The sequence below is a fragment of the Haplochromis burtoni genome, unplaced genomic scaffold (assembly GCF_018398535.1).
Source record: "Haplochromis burtoni strain Fernald_Lab_line unplaced genomic scaffold, NCSU_Asbu1 Contig_121, whole genome shotgun sequence".
Lineage (NCBI taxonomy): Eukaryota > Metazoa > Chordata > Actinopteri > Cichliformes > Cichlidae > Haplochromis > Haplochromis burtoni.
Genome location: NW_024582482.1, coordinates 530,124 through 551,595, shown reverse-complemented (window position 1 = coordinate 551,595; position 21,472 = coordinate 530,124). Strand labels below are relative to the sequence as shown.

Sequence of the window (21,472 nt, the reverse complement as noted above, 5' to 3'; positions counted from 1 at the left end):
TATTATTATCATTATTATTATTATTATCATTATTATTATTATTATTATTATTATTATTACCTATGATGTTGTTTCTGTTCCAGACTTTATACGTGTGAAATGTTATAATTACTAACGATCATCAATAACGGAGCACGCTGGGAGAGGCTGGCCTTATTGTGAAAAAAAGGGACCGGATGTGGGCGGGGTAGATTCCGGCTTGCTTGCAGCCGGAGCGCTTCCTGCTGCTTGTCGCTGCTCTCAGAGTGGAACCAGCACGAAACCAGCGCTCCCAGTGAAGCCAGTCCGCCCAGCAGAAAGGGAGCAGGCCGCAGGTTCCGCGTGAACTCACCGGGACACACGGACGGACCGACGGACGGACGGCGGGAAAATGGCGAAGACGTACGACTACCTGTTCAAGCTGCTGCTCATCGGGGACAGCGGCGTCGGCAAGACCTGCCTGCTGTTCCGGTTCAGCGAGGACGCCTTCAACACCACCTTCATCTCCACCATCGGTGAGTCTTCTCCTCATCACCCTCTTCCCGGTGCACCGGCTGAACGGAGGGCTAGCTCGAGGCCGCAAGCTAACTGACCGGAAAAGTGAAAGCGCTCGGGTGGGGTGGTGTGGAGCATGTGACCTCTGACCCCTCAGAAACATACAGTAGTTGTGAAGTGATGTATCTGTTAACTAATTAACTAATGATCGATTATCACTTAATGGAGCATTCCCACGGTTTTTCCCATCCAGTTACTACTACTTATTATCATCAATATCATAAGCAATACTGTAATCAATAATATCAGCGCACGTGTCTAACAAACTCACAATCAGTGTGGTTAAAAACAACTTTATTTAACTTTAGAAAAGAAAAAAAACTCAGATGTTATGAATACGAAACGTGTTCTAAATCAAAGGAATTTTTAAGAAGATCCACTAGAATTTTTGTTTGTTTGTTTGTTTGTTTTTAAAATGTGGACAAACTTCTTATAGAGTCCGCCTCAGTTTGCTTTGGTTAATCATTTTGTATGACCTTACTGAACAATTTTAAAGGAAAAATAATAATAATAACACAAATAGAGAGAACATTTTACCAAACAAAATGAAACTAGTAAACTGACTGAGACCAAACCAAGTGGAGAAATAAAGTAAATACAATTTGAAAATATGAAACTACAAAATTATAATAACTCTGGTTGGACCTATTTTTCATTTACTTTTTTAACATATTGTAAAAAGTAATCATCGCCTACGAAACCAAACTGAGCTGATGAAAATGTATTTTTTTGTGATGAGCCCAGAGAAGTACATCTTTGTCCACTTATACAAAGTTTTTGATTTCTTTCAATAAACCCTAACTTTACTTTGAGGGGAAAAAATGTTTTGTTTCACTGACAGAAATCACAGCTCATACTTCATGAATCTGATTATTAATTAGACAAAATTTTGCTTTCATAAATCTTCATTTTTAAACAGACATTTTCAGATGAAGTCTAACAGTACTATTTTTTTTTTTTTTAGTAATGCCAAAATCAGAGAGTAAAAGAATAAACGATTCAAAATATTTTTTACAGAGGTGTAGTTATCCTAAGAATTGTACTTTTAGTTTTCTTTTTGTATACACTATGTGCAGATACCACTGCATTGGGCTCTACGTTTTAGAGCTGATGATGTACATCTGAATGTACAATCATAAAAAGAGTCAAAAATGTACAAAATAGTCATGATTTATTTACGTTTTTTTGTAATTATTGTCAGTATTTTAATAATGGTCTGTTCTGTCTCCAAAAAATAATAGAAGTAGAATATGTGCCTTTGGGCTCTACATCCTGGGATGAACAGCTGGATAAAGCAGATCCATGCGATGCTCTCAGATATCTCGGCTTCGGTTTGAAACTTGATGCCACTGGCAGAAAGGCTGCTTCACAGAGAAGAGCGTGCAGTTTGAAACATTAGAAAGATGGCACTGAGTTGCATCATGGGAAATGTAGGCTCCCCTTTTTGTGGTCTAACAGTGAGGATGTGTCCAGCTGTGTTGCTCAGATATAAACCTTCCTGTAGTTAATCTCACAGCAGAGAGTCGGAAACGACAGCAGGAATTGTGACGATCAAACGTGGATGAAAACACGACGGAAACGTCTGTTTATTATTTTTTTTTTGGATTATTTTTTTTTTTTTTTTTAATGGAACTTTTATGAGAAAGATTACTAACTTGTAATTCCCTGTTGTTGTGTTTGATTTATTTATATTACTTTTTAGATTTCTTCTTCATATAATGGCAGTAAAAAAAGCTCCTTTTTTAAATTTGGAGATGGTCGTGAAAAGCAGGTGGATGGAAACAGATCAGCTGCAGCTTTACTGATTTCCTGATCTTTAGTGAAGCAGTGGAGCTAATTAACATCAAAAAGTTCATCGATAAATTGCAGTAAGCAGCTGCATCAGGAAGCAGCTGTGCTGACGTTTATCTGGAGGAAGATGTTCTTACATGAGGCAGGTCAAAGGTCATATGAGGCCCTGGTGACGTCTCACATTGAGCAGGATGCAGTTTAGGCCTTCTGTCTTTGTGTGGACCCTCGGTGGTCCCTGACCGGGACCCTGAATCCTAAAGTTCCTCACAGAGATAGAGAAGCAAGACTGTGTGTGTGTGTGTGTGTGTGTGTGTTTCCGGTGCGTCAGCGGAGTGTGTCGCTCTGCTGTCTTCCTGGTGGAAACAGGAAGTGGGAGCTGTCTTCTTCTATCTGTCGGCGAGTGTTTCAGTAGTAGGGGGTGTGTTTGTGTCTTTGGTATCACAGTGATTGACATTTTTGGTGGTTCTTCAGGCTCTCCCCACGAGGTCTGAGGATTCAGAGTAAAATCAAATATAAGTGAGTGGTTATACAGAGGCTTAAGAACGTGTGTGCGTGCGCGTGTGTGTGGGACGGGAGACTGAACTGATAGAAGCTTTTATTTTGGGAAAAAAGAAACAAAAGATTGAGGTCATCAAACTGGCTAAAGAGTTAGGTTATTGCTACTCTTATTTATTACTGATTATTTCCTTAACTTGTTTGGTTATTAAACTGCCAGAAAAAGTCTATGTGACGACTTTACATCCCTCAAAACCTCAAAGATTTTCAGCGGACACTCAAAGAGAGCAGCAAAAATGTGTCACGACAGAAGCAGGAAGTTCCTGAGGCCAGAAATATGACGCAGGATTTGGCGAGGTGACGTCAGGTTTAAGTGTGTTGGAGATGGTTCATTAGTGGGTGACGATGTCACATTTTTACTTTGTCCTGGTGGATCTGCACTGACCTGACTTCACCTGTTCGTCTTTAACTTGGAAGTAATAAACATTAAACGGCAGGTAATTTGCTTCATAGCTGACTGAGTGGATGCACAGCTCCGGATCTCTACAATTAAAGTATTTTTACATTATGTCAAAGTATTTGCTGCATTAGCAAAATGAGATACAATTACAGCCGAATCTGATTACCGCATTTATCAGGGTGTCAAATACATGGCTGGGGGCCAGAGCTGGATCGTCAAAAGCTGCGATTGGGCCCCTTGGATGGCTGTGGAAAGTGTGAAGCTGGAAGGAGGGCATAAATTTGGCCACAGCTGATGAGGTGTGAGCCTCTGCAGGTCACTGTGTTTAAAGCTGTAGGATGAGTCAGGTGTTACTGGTTTGAATTCTGGTTTTATTTTTGTTCTTTTATTTTTTTGCTCCCTGACAGTTTAACATCAGTCACATTTTAACACAGCTTTCCTTCAAGGCTTTAAATAAACTTTATTTATACAGCCTGTTTCCTGTCACGCTGAGCACTGAAAGATATTTGCTCTGCAGGCCAGCTTCTCAGATTCATAAAGCAGTTTATCTCTCACGCTCTTTGTTATGTGTTTCATTACAGTTTTGTCATCGGCTGCTCTGCTGCCAGTAGACCTGTCCATGTTTCTGATTGGTCAGAATTGGTTAGAATTATTTGTTAGATTGTTGAAGTCTAGGCTGATTCATCGAGCTGGTAACATCTTTAGCCTGATTGCTGATCTCAGGTTGCTTCATAGTGCGGGCATTCGATTGGTTAGCTATTATCTGAACAGCTGATTGGTGGGTGGACTCTCCTCACAGCTGAGCGTGAGCTGCTGAGCTCTCTGCCGTCTCGCTTTGGGCTCATTATCTCGGTGTCGCCCTGATTTATTTATTTGATTTGTAAACTGAGGGGTTATTGTCTGTAAATTTCAGGCTTTCCACACAGCGACAACCCTGGTTTTTACAGTGGCACCTGAAGGTGTCGTCTTCCTCTCACGGCGCTCCACTCTCTGCTGGGTTGTTCCCAGTTCATTTGCCGGAGCTGCATGAATGTTACATGAGCTCCCACAATCCTCTGCTGCGGCGTTTGGACAGAGGACGCTCTGTGGCTGCTCTGTCAGAGGTCTCGTGAGAGTCAGCTGACCTCTGAGCATGTGTGAGTGTAGTATCTGGCTCTGTGAGGGCCACTTTTGAGGAAGTTGCATTAAAGAGCTGTTTTGAGGGGTCCAGACCTGGTACTAGAGCTCATAGGTCAAAGGTCACCTGCTGCTGCATACGGCAGCTACTCTTTGTGGGATTGCCAGTTACAGTCTTGGATCAATATATAGTTACTGCCTGTATCACAAATTTGACATCACATCCTTTTTCAGGCTGCATGGAGGTGAATTTTAATTGGCTGGAAACGTCATGTGACCACGCTGTAAACTGGTTAAACACAGAAAGTTTTTTTATTAATGCATCTGAAGACTGAACAATAAAAAGTGCACAGAGTGATTGATGATCAGCACTGCCAAAATAACAAAGAAGAAGAAATGAAAACTGTTATTATAGTGATGGAGTCTGGTACAGCCAGTGTGCTTGTCTGTGATGTAAATATGAAGTAGGAGCAGTAAAAACAGGTACGAGCAGAAGCACAAAGGGGGGTTTATGGTGATATTTAGAAGTATTGCTCACTATGATGTGGAGGATTGTCATGTGTGTGTACATACGTTTTTCATCATGCACACAGGAAGGCAGGAAGAAGGTATTAAATGTTATAAAAGGCAGTGATGTTGTGTTTAAGTGCTGCTTTGTGCTGAGTATTTAAACACTGACACTGAGTTACGGGTTTCCTCAGCTCTGATGCAGGCTGTGTGTGTTTGTGCGTGTGCATTCTTCGTGTTGTGTGGACATAAGACTTTACATGTTCTCACCGTGAGGACTTACTTTCCTACTGAGGACACAAAATAAAACCACCACGATGTAAATGTGAGCGCAAATGCTTAGAGTAGGAGCAGGAAATGAACGTGAGTCAACGTGATGTGTGTGTGTGTGTGTGTGTGTGTGTGTGTGTTCGTGTGGTATTCATCTTCCTGTTTTTATTTCAGTGAGTGAGCGGTCGCAGCGTTACCTGCCTGAGACCTGTGCCGACTTCTATAAAGCTCAAACAATGAGCTGATTGTCAGGTTGGTTAGTTAATTGACAAAAACACTCTGAGTTTGTTCTGTAGTTGTTGTGTTTGAGGCAGAAACTTTGCTTCTCATTGTTTTAAAAGGTAATTTTTAACCTCTCTGTCAGAATCGAAGGCATGTGGGCCAAATCCAGACATTCACAAGTTTGAGTCACTTTAGGTTTCTTAAACCCGGCTGTAGGTGCGACTGGCACAGGGATGCAACCGAACTGAGCGAGCTGGCTAACAGCAGGCAGGCTGAAGCTGTGACGGCAGCCTACATGTTTTAGTCAGAAAAGTTTTAAAGTCACAGACGAGAAACTGAAGCTTCAGAAAGCAGCTGAACTGAAAAGAGTCACAACAGAATTGTACCTTCGCTTAAGCTAAAGCTCCACTTTGCAGAGCGTTAAAGGCAAGTTTCAGGGCGGAAGGCCCGGCTGTTTGAAAAACTACGGGGTCAAAGGTCTTTCACTTTTCTTAATTAAAAGTTACAAAGGCTAAGGAGCTATTTTGGACTAGTTGAGAGTTTCGTGTGTTTCTAAAGCAGCACACAGAGCTTTTCGATTAAATTTAAGCATGTCTGTAAAATATATTTGTCTGAATGTTTTTGCTGGTCGTCTTCTGCTCTTTGGTGCGTTTGTATATTTCAGTCTTTGTCTCTTTTTGAGCCATTTTATTTTCCATCATGTTTTTGGCTGTTTGGGGTTGTTTTTCACATTTGTCTCATTTCTGGAGTTTTTGTCCTTTTCTTTGATCATTTTGTGTCTTTTTTTTCTGGTTTTGTTTCACTCTTAGACAGTTTTGTCTTTTTGCAGTTTCCTTTTTTATTTGGCAGTTCTTCATTATTTTGGGGGTTTTGTTAAAGCTTTAAATACATGTTAATTCTTACTTCCAAAGAAATAAACCGTCTGTAATTCTTCTGGTAGTTTCATTTTAATGGACAGATATAAATTGATTTGCATGTCATTGAGTGAAATAAGTAGTTGATCCCCTACACACCAGCCAGAACTCTGGCTCCTACAACCAATCAATCAGTCACTCAATCACAGACACTCCTGATCTTGTTATGGATATAAACGACACCACCGCTCTACCACCGCGGGCGAGAGCTGTCAAAGGACGTCAGGTACAGGATTGTAGATCTAAACAAGGCTGTAATGCGCTCGGGGAGAAGATGACAGCTGTTGCTGCAATTATTCGTAAATGGTAGAAATGTAAAACGACCGTCAGTTGTCCTCAGGAGCTCTATGTGAGGTCTTGCCTCATTGGGTCAGGATGATTATGAGATTTGTTTGTTTGTTTTTAAAATGTGGACAAACTTCTTATAGAGTCCGCCTCAGTTTGCTTTGGTTAATCATTTTGTATGACCTTACTGAACAATTTTAAAGGAAAAATAATAATAATAACACAAATAGAGAGAACATTTTACCAAACAAAATGAAACTAGTAAACTGACTGAGACCAAACCAAGTGGAGAAATAAAGTAAATACAATTTGAAAATATGAAACTACAAAATTATAATAACTCTGGTTGGACCTATTTTTCATTTACTTTTTTAACATATTGTAAAAAGTAATCATCGCCTACGAAACCAAACTGAAGCTGATGAAAATGTATTTTTTTGTGATGAGCCCAGAGAAGTACATCTTTGTCCACTTATACAAAGTTTTTGATTTCTTTCAATAAACCCTAACTTTACTTTGAGAGGAAAAAATGTTTTGTTTCACTGACAGAAATCACAGCTCATACTTCATGAATCTGATTATTAATTAGACAAAATTTTGCTTTCATAAATCTTCATTTTTAAACAGACATTTTTAGATGAAGTCTAACAGTACTATTTATTTTATTTTATTTTTTTTGAGTAATGCCAAAATCAGAGAGTAAAAGAATAAACGATTCAAAATATTTTTACAGAGTGTAGTTATCCTAAGAATTGTACTTTTAGTTTTCTTTTTGTATACACTATGTGCCGATACCACTGCATTGGGCTCTACGTTTTAGAGCTGATGATGTACATCTGAATGTACAATCATAAAAAGAGTCAAAAATGTACAAAATAGTCATGATTTATTTACGTTTTTTTGTCATTATTGTCATTATTTTAATAATGGTCTGTTCTGTCTCCAAAAAATAATAGAAGTAGAATATGTGCCTTTGGGCTCTACATCCTGGGATGAACAGCTGGATAAAATAACAGCTGGACAAAGCAGATCCATGCGATGCTCTCAGATATCTCGGCTTCGGTTTGAAACTTGATGCCACTGGCAGAAAGGCTGCTTCACAGAGAAGAGCGTGCAGTTTGAAACATTAGAAAGATGGCACTGAGTTGCATCATGGGAAATGTAGGCTCCCCTTTTTGTGGTCTAACAGTGAGGATGTGTCCAGCTGTGTTGCTCAGATATAAACCTTCCTGTAGTTAATCTCACAGCAGAGAGTCGGAAACGACAGCAGGAATTGTGACGATCAAATGTGGATGAAAACACGACGGAAACGTCTGTTAATTTATTAGTTTTGTCGATTTTTTTTTTTTAATGGAACTTTTATGAGAAAGATTACTAACTTGTAATTCCCTGTTGTTGTGTTTGATTTATTTATATTACTTTTTAGATTTCTTCTTCATATAATGGCAGTAAAAAAAGCTCCTTTTTTAAATTTGGAGATGGTCGTGAAAAGCAGGTGGATGGAAACAGATCAGCTGCAGCTTTACTGATTTCCTGATCTTTAGTGAAGCAGTGGAGCTAATTAACATCAAAAAGTTCATCGATAAATTGCAGTAAGCAGCTGCATCAGGAAGCAGCTGTGCTGACGTTTATCTGGAGGAAGATGTTCTTACATGAGGCAGGTCAAAGGTCATATGAGGCCCTGGTGACGTCTCACATTGAGCAGGATGCAGTTTAGGCCTTCTGTCTTTGTGTGGACCCTCGGTGGTCCCTGACCGGGACCCTGAATCCTAAAGTTCCTCACAGAGATAGAGAAGCAAGACTGTGTGTGTGTGTGTGTGTGTGTGTGTTTCCGGTGCGTCAGCGGAGTGTGTCGCTCTGCTGTCTTCCTGGTGGAAACAGGAAGTGGGAGCTGTCTTCTTCTATCTGTCGGCGAGTGTTTCAGTAGTAGGGGGTGTGTTTGTGTCTTTGGTATCACAGTGATTGACATTTTTGGTGGTTCTTCAGGCTCTCCCCACGAGGTCTGAGGATTCAGAGTAAAATCAAATATAAGTGAGTGGTTATACAGAGGCTTAAGAACGTGTGTGCGTGCGCGTGTGTGTGGGACGGGAGACTGAACTGATAGAAGCTTTTATTTTGGGAAAAAAGAAACAAAAGATTGAGGTCATCAAACTGGCTAAAGAGTTAGGTTATTGCTACTCTTATTTATTACTGATTATTTCCTTAACTTGTTTGGTTATTAAACTGCCAGAAAAAGTCTATGTGACGACTTTACATCCCTCAAAACCTCAAAGATTTTCAGCGGACACTCAAAGAGAGCAGCAAAAATGTGTCACGACAGAAGCAGGAAGTTCCTGAGGCCAGAAATATGACGCAGGATTTGGCGAGGTGACGTCAGGTTTAAGTGTGTTGGAGATGGTTCATTAGTGGGTGACGATGTCACATTTTTACTTTGTCCTGGTGGATCTGCACTGACCTGACTTCACCTGTTCGTCTTTAACTTGGAAGTAATAAACATTAAACGGCAGGTAATTTGCTTCATAGCTGACTGAGTGGATGCACAGCTCCGGATCTCTACAATTAAAGTATTTTTACATTATGTCAAAGTATTTGCTGCATTAGCAAAATGAGATACAATTACAGCCGAATCTGATTACCGCATTTATCAGGGTGTCAAATACATGGCTGGGGGCCAGAGCTGGATCGTCAAAAGCTGCGATTGGGCCCCTTGGATGGCTGTGGAACGTGTGAAGCTGGAAGGAGGGCATAAATTTGGCCACAGCTGATGAGGTGTGAGCCTCTGCAGGTCACTGTGTTTAAAGCTGTAGGATGAGTCAGGTGTTACTGGTTTGAATTCTGGTTTTATTTTTGTTCTTTTATTTTTTTGCTCCCTGACAGTTTAACATCAGTCACATTTTAACACAGCTTTCCTTCAAGGCTTTAAATAAACTTTATTTATACAGCCTGTTTCCTGTCACGCTGAGCACTGAAAGATATTTGCTCTGCAGGCCAGCTTCTCAGATTCATAAAGCAGTTTATCTCTCACGCTCTTTGTTATGTGTTTCATTACAGTTTTGTCATCGGCTGCTCTGCTGCCAGTAGACCTGTCCATGTTTCTGATTGGTCAGAATTGGTTAGAATTATTTGTTAGATTGTTGAAGTCTAGGCTGATTCATCGAGCTGGTAACATCTTTAGCCTGATTGCTGATCTCAGGTTGCTTCATAGTGCGGGCATTCGATTGGTTAGCTATTATCTGAACAGCTGATTGGTGGGTGGACTCTCCTCACAGCTGAGCGTGAGCTGCTGAGCTCTCTGCCGTCTCGCTTTGGGCTCATTATCTCGGTGTCGCCCTGATTTATTTATTTGATTTGTAAACTGAGGGGTTATTGTCTGTAAATTTCAGGCTTTCCACACAGCGACAACCCTGGTTTTTACAGTGGCACCTGAAGGTGTCGTCTTCCTCTCACGGCGCTCCACTCTCTGCTGGGTTGTTCCCAGTTCATTTGCCGGAGCTGCATGAATGTTACATGAGCTCCCACAATCCTCTGCTGCGGCGTTTGGACAGAGGACGCTCTGTGGCTGCTCTGTCAGAGGTCTCGTGAGAGTCAGCTGACCTCTGAGCATGTGTGAGTGTAGTATCTGGCTCTGTGAGGGCCACTTTTGAGGAAGTTGCATTAAAGAGCTGTTTTGAGGGGTCCAGACCTGGTACTAGAGCTCATAGGTCAAAGGTCACCTGCTGCTGCATACGGCAGCTACTCTTTGTGGGATTGCCAGTTACAGTCTTGGATCAATATATAGTTACTGCCTGTATCACAAATTTGACATCACATCCTTTTTCAGGCTGCATGGAGGTGAATTTTAATTGGCTGGAAACGTCATGTGACCACGCTGTAAACTGGTTAAACACAGAAAGTTTTTTTATTAATGCATCTGAAGACTGAACAATAAAAAGTGCACAGAGTGATTGATGATCAGCACTGCCAAAATAACAAAGAAGAAGAAATGAAAACTGTTATTATAGTGATGGAGTCTGGTACAGCCAGTGTGCTTGTCTGTGATGTAAATATGAAGTAGGAGCAGTAAAAACAGGTACGAGCAGAAGCACAAAGGGGGGTTTATGGTGATATTTAGAAGTATTGCTCACTATGATGTGGAGGATTGTCGTGTGTGTGTACATACGTTTTTCATCATGCACACAGGAAGGCAGGAAGAAGGTATTAAATGTTATAAAAGGCAGTGATGTTGTGTTTAAGTGCTGCTTTGTGCTGAGTATTTAAACACTGACACTGAGTTACTGGTTTCCTCAGCTCTGATGCAGGCTGTGTGTGTTTGTGCGTGTGCATTCTTCGTGTTGTGTGGACATAAGACTTTACATGTTCTCACCGTGAGGACTTACTTTCCTACTGAGGACACAAAATAAAACCACCACGATGTAAATGTGAGCGCAAATGCTTAGAGTAGGAGCAGGAAATGAACGTGAGTCAACGTGATGTGTGTGTGTGTGTTCGTTCGTGTGTGTGTGTGTGTTCGTGTGGTATTCATCTTCCTGTTTTTATTTCAGTGAGTGAGCGGTCGCAGCGTTACCTGCCTGAGACCTGTGCCGACTTCTATAAAGCTCAAACAATGAGCTGATTGTCAGGTTGGTTAGTTAATTGACAAAAACACTCTGAGTTTGTTCTGTAGTTGTTGTGTTTGAGGCAGAAACTTTGCTTCTCATTGTTTTAAAAGGTAATTTTTAACCTCTCTGTCAGAATCGAAGGCATGTGGGCCAAATCCAGACATTCACAAGTTTGAGTCACTTTAGGTTTCTTAAACCCGGCTGTAGGTGCGACTGGCACAGGGATGCAACCGAACTGAGTGAGCTGGCTAACAGCAGGCAGGCTGAAGCTGTGACGGCAGCCTACATGTTTTAGTCAGAAAAGTTTTAAAGTCACAGACGAGAAACTGAAGCTTCAGAAAGCAGCTGAACTGAAAAGAGTCACAACAGAATTGTACCTTCGCTTAAGCTAAAGCTCCACTTTGCAGAGCGTTAAAGGCAAGTTTCAGGGCGGAAGGCCCGGCTGTTTGAAAAACTACGGGGTCAAAGGTCTTTCACTTTTCTTAATTAAATGTTACAGAGGCTAAGGAGCTATTTTGGACTAGTTGAGAGTTTCGTGTGTTTCTAAAGCAGCACACAGAGCTTTTCGATTAAATTTAAGCATGTCTGTAAAATATATTTGTCTGAATGTTTTTGCTGGTCGTCTTCTGCTCTTTGGTGCGTTTGTATATTTCAGTCTTTGTCTCTTTTTGAGCCATTTTATTTTCCATCATGTTTTTGGCTGTTTGGGGTTGTTTTTCACATTTGTCTCATTTCTGGAGTTTTTGTCCTTTTCTTTGATCATTTTGTGTCTTTTTTTTCTGGTTTTGTTTCACTCTTAGACAGTTTTGTCTTTTTGCAGTTTCCTTTTTTATTTGGCAGTTCTTCATTATTTTGGGGGTTTTGTTAAAGCTTTAAATACATGTTAATTCTTACTTCCAAAGAAATAAACCGTCTGTAATTCTTCTGGTAGTTTCATTTTAATGGACAGACTTGAAAGATATAAATTGATTTGCATGTCATTGAGTGAAATAAGTAGTTGATCCCCTACACACCAGCCAGAACTCTGGCTCCTACAACCAATCAATCAGTCACTCAATCACAGACACTCCTGATCTCGTTATGGATATAAACTACACCACCGCTCTACCACCGTGGGCGAGAGCTGTCAAAGGACGTCAGGTACAGGATTGTAGATCTAAACAAGGCTGTAATGCGCTCGGGGAGAAGATGACAGCTGTTGCTGCAATTATTCGTAAATGGTAGAAATGTAAAACGACCGTCAGTTGTCCTCAGGAGCTCTATGTGAGGTCTTGCCTCATTGGGTCAGGATGATTATGAGAAAAGTGGTGGATCAGCCCAAAACTACAGGAGCAGCTTGTTAATGCTCTGAAAGCAGTTTGGACCACAGACACCAAGAGCACCACTGATAACACTCTCTGCCATAATGGAGTGAAATGGATGTTTGTCAGAGAACGTAAATGATTCAGAGAAGGGTTGGAGAAAGTGCTGTGGTCGGGTGAAACCAAGGCTGAGCTCTTTGGAATCGGCTGCATCCGCCGTGTTGGAGGAAGAGAAATGCTGAGTACGACCTTTCCCTCTCCTCTCCTTCCCTCAGCCACAACACTGAGGATGGGTTGTTGGTGGGTCTTCCAGCATGACAATGACTCAAAACACACCACCAAGGCAACACAGGAGTTAACGGCATGGAGTGGGCTAACACGAGCCCACTCTAAAGTCTCATCTGACAATGATCAGCTGATGCCCGGGGGACTGTGACATTACTGTTTTGCTTCTTAAAGCAGAATGCTCGATTTATCAGCAGCAGACGAAACTGTTAGCTGCAGCATTATGTTGTGGGTGGAGATGGCGGAGGTCAGTGACCTCGTCCGCTGCATGTTTCCGTAACAGGCAGCAGAAAATGTTTCACTTCCTGGTGAGAGAATAGAAAGAGCTGCTGAAGAATGGAGGGAAGAGGAGAGGTTTAGTCTGAGCCGAAGAAGAGAAGCAAAGAGGAAATCAGCTGACTCATTTTCTGCCTTTGCTCACATTAAATTCAGTTCTCTACTTCCTACATCAGCGGATTCATAAGAGGAGAGATTGAGAAAGACGGCACACGGAGGCATCGCTTTGATGGTTGATCATGTTGTAAGCACAGCCACAGCTCCAGCGCTAACATCCCAAAATAAGAAAAGTTGACACCTTTATAAACAGTTAATGTGCCGATGTGTTGCCTTTACATGGCAACGAAACAAAACACAGCATACACCAAAACCACAACAGGAAGAACTGATGAGTTACAACCTAATAACAGACTCTTCTAGTGTGCCACGATAAAAGAATGTAACACTCTAATGATCAGGCCCGTTGTGACCAGCGATGATACTCAGCGCAGAGAATAAACGTGAGCCGTGTGAGTCTTTACAAAGTGTTGAAACCTGCCCGTGTTCTTCTTCTCTAAAAGGAAACAGAGTAGTGTTTCATTTTTCTGTTTTTGGGGGGAGGGTGGGAGCTTTATTTTGGCGGGTCTGTGCTGCTCTCTTGAATGTTTGGCTCCTCGGTCGTGCTCCTCCTGTTGGTGGCTTTGTGCCACTCTTTGCTGGATTTCTTTGTATTTTATTGGTGGGGGTTTTTTGTTGCTCTTTGGTTGTCTTTTGACACAATGAAGTCATTGAGAATGTGAATGTGATGAAAGTTCACTTCTAGCAGGGCTCAATCCTATCAGTCCAAGACAAAGTTAGTAATTTAACAGTGGGGGAAATAAAAATATTACCTGCTCTCTGCTTAAATCAGCACATCCTTCAAACATGAGACACTTAACCATAGAACGGGTCCATAAGAGCCAGGATGGTTTCATCAGTCATTCACTTCTTGTGTCATTAGTTGTAAGATCAATGAATGAATGAATGAAATCAGTTGCAGCTGATGGTGAAGTGGCCTGAGGAGGGAGGGGTTTGGTTAGAGCTGTAGCCCAGGGATTTGAACCAGCAGCCCAAACAGCTGTGAGCAGGAGGAACCCGAGCTGTCAGGGCTTCACATCCGCAGCTTCTTGGAAGCATTTCTTCTGCTCAGGCAGGAAGAAGTGCTTTTAAAAATATCTTCGACTTCCTCTTTGACCAGGCAGGCACAAACCCAGTCAGCTGACAGATTTAAGACGCAGAAGAGAAACAAACGCACCTCAGCGTTTGTTTTAACCACATGGCCCTGCTAGCAGGGCTTCCTCTGCATCAGACCGCAGTTTTTAAAAGCATAAAACTCCTGCACTCACTGACAGCCGCTTTTATCGTAACTGTTCATTATTCCATCAGTCCTGCTTTTCTGAGTCTGTCGTTGGGCAGAGAATAAGACGGAGTGAGCCTGAGCGCTCTCTGCGTCTGCTCGTGATCGTTGCTATGACGCTTTGGCGTCTCTGGAGCTGTAAATATGTTTGTGTCCGGAGCTCGAAGCTGACCGTTGTTTCTCTTTCAGGAATCGACTTCAAAATCCGAACGATCGAGTTGGATGGAAAGAAAATCAAACTGCAGATCTGGTGAGTGCCACTCTCTGCTCCAGCGTCCGTGTGTGAGCTTTGAGAGGAGATAAACCTGAAATCAGGTGTTTCACACTCGAGGCTGTTTTGTTGTGTGGATATTTTTAATGAGCCTCTCAGTGCGGGTGTGTAACAGTGGCTTCTTCCTGCAGGGACACAGCAGGTCAGGAGAGGTTCAGGACCATCACAACGGCCTATTATAGAGGAGCCATGGTAAGACACACCCCCTTCCTGTTACCCCTCTGCTGATGCACAGGTAACGTGTCGGTCACCAGTGAAACAAGCAAGAAAACCTTTATTTATACAGCAAAATTTATTCCAGCTGAAGCACAAACAAACAAAAGGCAATGATAACAGGAAAAGACACATTCAAGCTAATCCATAAAGAAATAGAAACCAACAATAGATGAGTAAAACAATAAAAACATGACACCAATAGAAATAAAATGGAAAAACTTGTGAAGCTCAGCATTAGTCCAAATTAAAACCTAAAGTTTAAAAAAACATTAGAAAAGAAATAACATGATAACTGAGACCACGACTCAATTATCTACTTTAGTTGGATTTAAACTCTGATGTGGGAGCACACCTGTACACCTGATTTGCTTCAGTGCCAGGTGATTGGTTGAGACCAGCCACAACCAGGAGGCCTGAGCTGGTTCACATCATGCAGGGCCTTGTTAACACAAGCTGGTCCTGACCTCAGGAATCAGCTTGCACTTCCTGTGCTGATGTCATTTCCTGTCTTGTGTTCATTAGGGCATCATGCTGGTGTATGACATCACCAACGAGAAGTCCTTCGACAACATCAAGAACTGGATTCGCAATATCGAGGAGGTAGGCCACACCCCTTTGATGTCACGTGATTTTTGTTATTTTCAGAGCTCACATTGTTCAGTTGGATTTGAAGAGGTCTTCAGGTGAACTCCACACCTGCTCCCGAAGAAATGCTTGTATGACGTCACCACAGAGTCATGTGATCTGTTATATAATGAGACAGATGCTCTCCATCAGATCCGGCTGAGCTTGAGCTGTTTTTGCAACAAAGAATGGGGGAAAATTTCAGTCTCTAGATGCACACCCCAAAAGACTTGCAGCTGTGATTGCAGCGAAAGATGGCTCTACAAAGTAAGGACTCAGGGGAGCTGAATACAGATGCCACACTTTTCAGATTTTTATTTGCTTAAAATTTTGAAAACCATGTTATTTTTGTACCACTTCACAATTATGTGCTGCTTTGTGTTGGTTTATCATAGAAAATCTCACCACGTTTGTGGATGTAAGATGACAAAAGAGTATGAATACTTTTTCAAGGCACTGCATAAAGGTTAGGGTGTAATTATATGGAAGCCCGTTTCCGCCACTAAATAAAAACAAAACGGCTAGTATCCATAACTCGAAATTTCGAGTTATCTTCTCAAAATTTCGACTTACTTTTCTCGAAATTTCGAGTTAATAAGTCGAAATTTAGTAAGTAGTTTAGTAAGTACGCCATCCTTTAAGATGGTTGGAAGATGTGACATCCTCATGACTCATTTCTGGACATCAGACCTGCTGAGCTCTTGTTCCTTATGATGTGTGACAGAAGATAAGATTGGTGTTAGTACCGTTACTCGCGCTCACTCTGCAGGGTGACGGAATACGACTGTGTGCGTTCACTTTCACATTACACATCAATTCCAGCTGTAATCAATACTCAGTAATCAGATATTGAGATCCGTGATGAACAGCTGCAGTTATCTCCTGTTTGAGAGGCTGTGGTGTAGGCCCTCCTCACAAACACAGCACACAGAAATGCTCTAAATCCATCAGTTTGCTTTGAGTGTATGTGGTAGAAATGTGCAAACCTGACACGTGTTCAATTTCCATCACTTATCGAGGTCTTTGTGGCAGAGATGCCAAGACCTCCGTCTCCCCGGTCGCCTCCTGCAGCTCTTCTGGGGGGACACCGAGGCGTCTCAAACAGCAGAGAGATGTGATCTGTTTTCTATCCAGCGAATTCTTCTCAGAAAAACAAGAATTCACATTTCTGAGATCACTTTTTTTTTTTGTTCAAGGATGCAACTAAATAACTTTAATTTATAAATAAAAATTTATTTTCTTGTAAAGCAGTACATTTGAAAATTGAAGGATAACAACAATAATAATTATACTTTAGCGTTAAAAACATGGTGGATTAATCCGTGTGTGTGTGTGTGTGTGTTTTGTGTGTGTGTGTGTTGTGTGTGTGTGTGTGTGTGTTGTGTTGTGTGTGTGTGGTTTCGTGTGTGTGTGTGTGTGTGTGTGTGTGTTTTCAGCACGCCTCTGCGGACGTGGAGAAAATGGTTCTGGGAAACAAGTGCGACATGAACGACAAGAGACAAGTGTCCAAGGAGAGAGGAGAGAAGGTCTGAGCAGATCCCTGCAGAGAGCAGGACTCATTCGATCAAACTGAGTGAAAGCAGGAAACCTCCAGGAGATGATATCATCTTATTATGCATTTAGGAGCAGACCAGATTTTTACTCTTTGCTTTGCTTCAGGGATTCATTTGCTGACAGTTAGAAACGCTGCACACACTGATTTCAGCCTTAATGAGAGAAAACGCTTCTGAACTTATGCTTTAAATGTCACTTCAACCATTTCTTCTACCTGGGTGTAATCCCTTTCTCTTTGGTTTTCCAGCTCGCCATCGACTACGGGATCAAGTTCCTGGAAACAAGCGCCAAGTCCAATATCAACGTGGAGGAGGTGAGTCCTGATCCCGATCCGCCGTCTCCTCCGTCAGTCCCGCGCACACGAGGCGACTCATTTCTGTCCCGTTTCCCTTCACAGGGCTTCTACACGCTCGCCCGAGACATCATGGCCAGGCTCAACAGGAAAATGGTGAGTTGAGCAGATTGAGGTCTGCGGAGGCGGCGCTCCGACTCGAGCAGCTGGCTCCAGATATGTAAATGACTTTATCAGCTGAACATGCGGGGATGAACGTGCCGCTAAAATTAAAGACTGAGTTGGTCACCGTGAGCAGGAGATTCTGTTAATCGCCATAATCAGCCCCGCTCTGCTCTTATAACTGATGTGACCTTTGACCTCCTTTCTTCCTGCAGAACGACAACAACCCGTCAGGTGGAGGTGGGCCCATCAAGATCACGGAGCCCCGCTCCAAGAAGAGCCTGTTCAGGTGTTCGCTGCTGTAGGCGGAGCCTCAGCTCAGACCTCCTCCTCCTGCAGCAGGAGCTGAGGAACAACCTGTGGACAGTTTAGAAGCCTGCTGTGACTCCTCCTCCTTTTCTTCTTCTTCTTCTGTTTTCTTGTTGTCTGCTGTCAGCTCAGCAGTTGGAGGCTGAGCCAACGCAGCATCTCAGTGTTTGTTGCAGCGAGAACACGGAGGCGACGATGATGATGATGATGGCGATGAAGGACAAGGCCGATGACTGTTTGTACCAAAGTGGGTAGAGCTGTGGCTCCGCCCTCTCCTCTGATTTTACGCATTGAGGATGAAGCATTTAAGGATCAGACATGTAGCAGACTCTTGCAGAGGCTTCAGTCCGACTCTTACAGCAACTGACCAATCACAGACCAGCGGCCTGGACTACGAAGCAGGTAACCAAGGATACGAGGTGCGATTAAAGAGTTCAGCCAGGCGGTAACATTCAGTCCTGAGTCAGTGGGAGTCTAAGAGGTCAGGCGTGGACATCAGCAGCTCCACAATCACCCGCGATGACGGCTGGATCTCGCTCGGGTCTCTGTTCTGTCGGCATCTACAAATCCATCCGTCAGGCTCTCGCTTCCTGCCTCCCTCACTCATGAACACACTTCTCCGATGGAGCAGCAACTCATTCCCAAAGAGTCTTCGACCAAATTCAAATCAGAATCAATGTTTTCCATTTTTTAATTTTTATTTTTTTTTTAATAAACACCGTAACTGAACTTTCCGATCGCACCTCGTATGTCTCATCTTGATCTAATAGTGAAAAGTGGGAACACGGTGGTTGTGAAGCCAAACCAGGTTTTCTGAATCTCTGTGCACAGGTTTACAGCCTCGCGCACCGCCGTCACAAACCCCAAAACCTGGTTAAACCTGAGGTCTCTAAGCCCAGGTCCTGCTTCGTGGTTCAGGCCTGTGCCAGATCGCTTCAGCTAATCTCCTGCACGCCGCCTAAAAATGAGCTGAACTACAGGAACTTACCTGATGTTGGTTATCAGAGGCAAACTGTGCAGGACCTTTGAAAATGTCCTGAAATGTGCAGCTTTGTATTTTAGGAAACTTTGCAGGAAATCAGCTGAAAAAATTTAAATAAATATATATAAAAAATATAAATATATATAAAAATGTATAAAATCATTTTCATTTCAATCTTGAATTTCCAACTCAAACATAGGAAGTAAAAGCCCAGTAAGATCGGCGGGCTTCGAACAGACAAGTGGAAATCATAAAAATATTATCGTTTTAAATTTTGTGTTCACTAAAATGTCTTAACCTTCATGTGACCTCCAGCCTTCATTTCCTTTCAGAGTTTATTTTAACTAAACAGAACTAATAGTTTTATATTTTATCTTTTTTTTTAATGCATCGTTAGTTAATTCTGTTCCTTTAAAACGTCTCTGTGATAAATATGTATGAAAGCAGAGAAAGTCCCTGCGAAGCAGCTTTTTCTTCTCTGTTCAAAGACGCGAAGAAGCTTCTGTTTTTACTTTTGATGCTTTTCTGTGTTTTTGTATTTAGTCGTTTAATAGCACACGTGCTGCTTTTATTTTGTGCGTTTTCAAAGGAACTGTACAACCTGCGCTTTTATTTTGAAGTGTTTTATTTTCATGTGCAGCTGCTGGTGTTAGATTTCCTCTTTCTGACTCCCGATCGGTTCATTGGCTGAAACTATATATTTATTATCGTAAAAGATGTGATTGACAACAACGATTGATTAAATTCGATGAGCACGGCGTGGAAACGTAAAGTCAAACTTTTAGTTTCCGCGGAAGGAGCTTGAGCTCTTAAACCTTTGCAGCCGATATTCTGCGATAACTTTGACCGTCACGACTATCCCAAAACACCCCAAACAACGGCGGGAAGCAAGATGGAAACACGGGATATAAACTGAAGCTACTTTCAGCTTTTTGGAAAGTCCTCGAATTCATATAATCCCTCCTGACTGTTTCCGTGAAGGCAGAGTGAAAACGGAGAGATTTTGTGACGTCTGTCCCGAGCTCGCCAAAAACGAGTGAGGCGCGTTGCCGTTGGTCGTTTTTGTCTGGCTTTAGATGGGTTTCTAGTTTTACAAATATCGTGAAGTATATCAGAAGCAGTGTGTTTTTTATATATTCAAGTACTTCATAAAGACCCTACAATAACAGAAAGCGCCCGTGTGCAAGTGGTGACAGTGGGAAGGAAAAACATCTTTTTAACAGGAAGTACCCTCCAGCAGAACCAGGCTCAGAAAAGACAGCCACCGGTGCCGGTTTAAGTGATTAAATATCACATTTTTGTCTGAAATTCGTCTGTACTCGTTTTTACTGGAGCCTGGTGAGATGCAAGGTGGTATCAGCAAACTTGGCTTACCCCCCTGAGCACTTCCTGCTCAGCTCAAAGCCTGCAGCATCTGTTCCTCCAGTTCCTTCGGAGGAAAAATACTTTCAGTGATTTAGCTTCTGGAAAATTCCTAAAAATTGAATTTGGGCTTGATCCCGAGTTCAGCGGGAACAGACGCTCAGCAGCTGCAGATGAAGCCCGTGTGCACGTTTGTTTACAGCAGCAGTGCTTTTATTTTACTCCGCTCGGCTTCCTGTCACAGCCACAGACTGTAAATAAAGATGGATGACATGCCGCCTCTTCCTCAGAGTATCCGCCATTCTGGTTTAATGCGGAATAATTCTGACCTCAATCAGAGAAGCTGCCAATCACGGCCACAGACATCAGTTTAAAGCACGCAATCAAAAAACAGTAAGAATGTACTTGGAGGGGGCGGGGTTTGTGACCTGTGTACCACGTTTCCTCACTTCCTGTCATCCAGCTTTATGTCCAGTCCGAACGTCTTAAAGATTAATGAAGAGCTGAAGGAGGCGTGCTCGACGTGTTTTTGTACTTTTCAGCACTTTGTAATTCGCTATGCAAAAACCACTTTTTCCTTTTATCAGGAGTTTGTGTTACTGTGCTCTGATTGGTCACACAGGTCGTCAGACGCATCGATGTGTTTGTCAGAGGTCATACTTTTACTAGGAAACTAGTTTATTTTAAATGTGACTTTCAGATTAAAAGCCTTGTCACTTCAGCACATGGAAAGACGGGTGTTTAATAAAGTTTTATATTTGGGACTTTGGTGTCGGCTGGGATTGAAAGTTACTGATGAGGGTGAAACAGATGAAGGCTCTGAGGAGGAGCTGGATGTTTTCTTTTTTTAATCTGAATCAAAGAAAAGGGCTGCAGACCAGAGGCTCTTAATGTGAAATTCACAAGACTGATTCAGTAGGTTTCGGTGACCTCTGACCCCATCAGTGTCTTCCGTTTGCTTTGAGATGGTTGGAGTGTCGCTGCTTCAGCTGATGAACAATAAACAACTTTTTCTACCATCTGGTTTGTTTTTCATCTTTAATCGCTCAGCTGCTGCAGCGAGGAGAGGATGCCTCGGGCTCACTGAGGTGATCTGGGCTGAGGCTGAAATGATTTCTCCTACAGCTGTTTGAAACACTCGCCTGACCTCAACGTGTGCAGGAGATGTTGGGTTGTGTGATGATGAAACTTTGATGCTTATTTAAAATTAGTTTTTAGTAATTTACTTGTACAGGTGGTAAATGAGATCCTATAGGTGTAACTCTGCATGT

The 21,472-nt window shown here is 42.3% G+C and overlaps 1 protein-coding gene across 1 annotated transcript; it reads left to right on the top strand.

The window, feature by feature from the left end:
- Positions 1–183: 183 nt before the first annotated feature.
- On the top strand, positions 184–21,220 carry LOC102313766 (ras-related protein Rab-8B). The gene is made up of 8 exons (XM_042223838.1): positions 184–494; positions 14,619–14,679; positions 14,832–14,892; positions 15,439–15,516; positions 16,977–17,066; positions 17,342–17,407; positions 17,492–17,542; positions 17,764–21,220. Exons 1-8 carry the CDS (start codon positions 371–373, stop codon positions 17,851–17,853), a joined length of 621 nt encoding a protein of 206 aa, XP_042079772.1. The 5' UTR covers positions 184–370; the 3' UTR covers positions 17,854–21,220.
- The last annotated feature ends 252 nt before the right edge of the window (positions 21,221–21,472 follow it).

Excerpts from the sequence above, each read along its gene's own strand:
- LOC102313766 (XM_042223838.1), top strand. The coding sequence starts at position 371 with ATGGCGAAGACGTACGACTACCTGTTCAAGCTGCTGCTCATCGGGGAC. Across the intron at positions 495-14,618 it reads CACCTTCATCTCCACCATCG|GAATCGACTTCAAAATCCGA; the intron begins GTGAGTCTTCTC and ends TTTCTCTTTCAG. Across the intron at positions 17,408-17,491 it reads CCAATATCAACGTGGAGGAG|GGCTTCTACACGCTCGCCCG; the intron begins GTGAGTCCTGAT and ends TTCCCTTCACAG.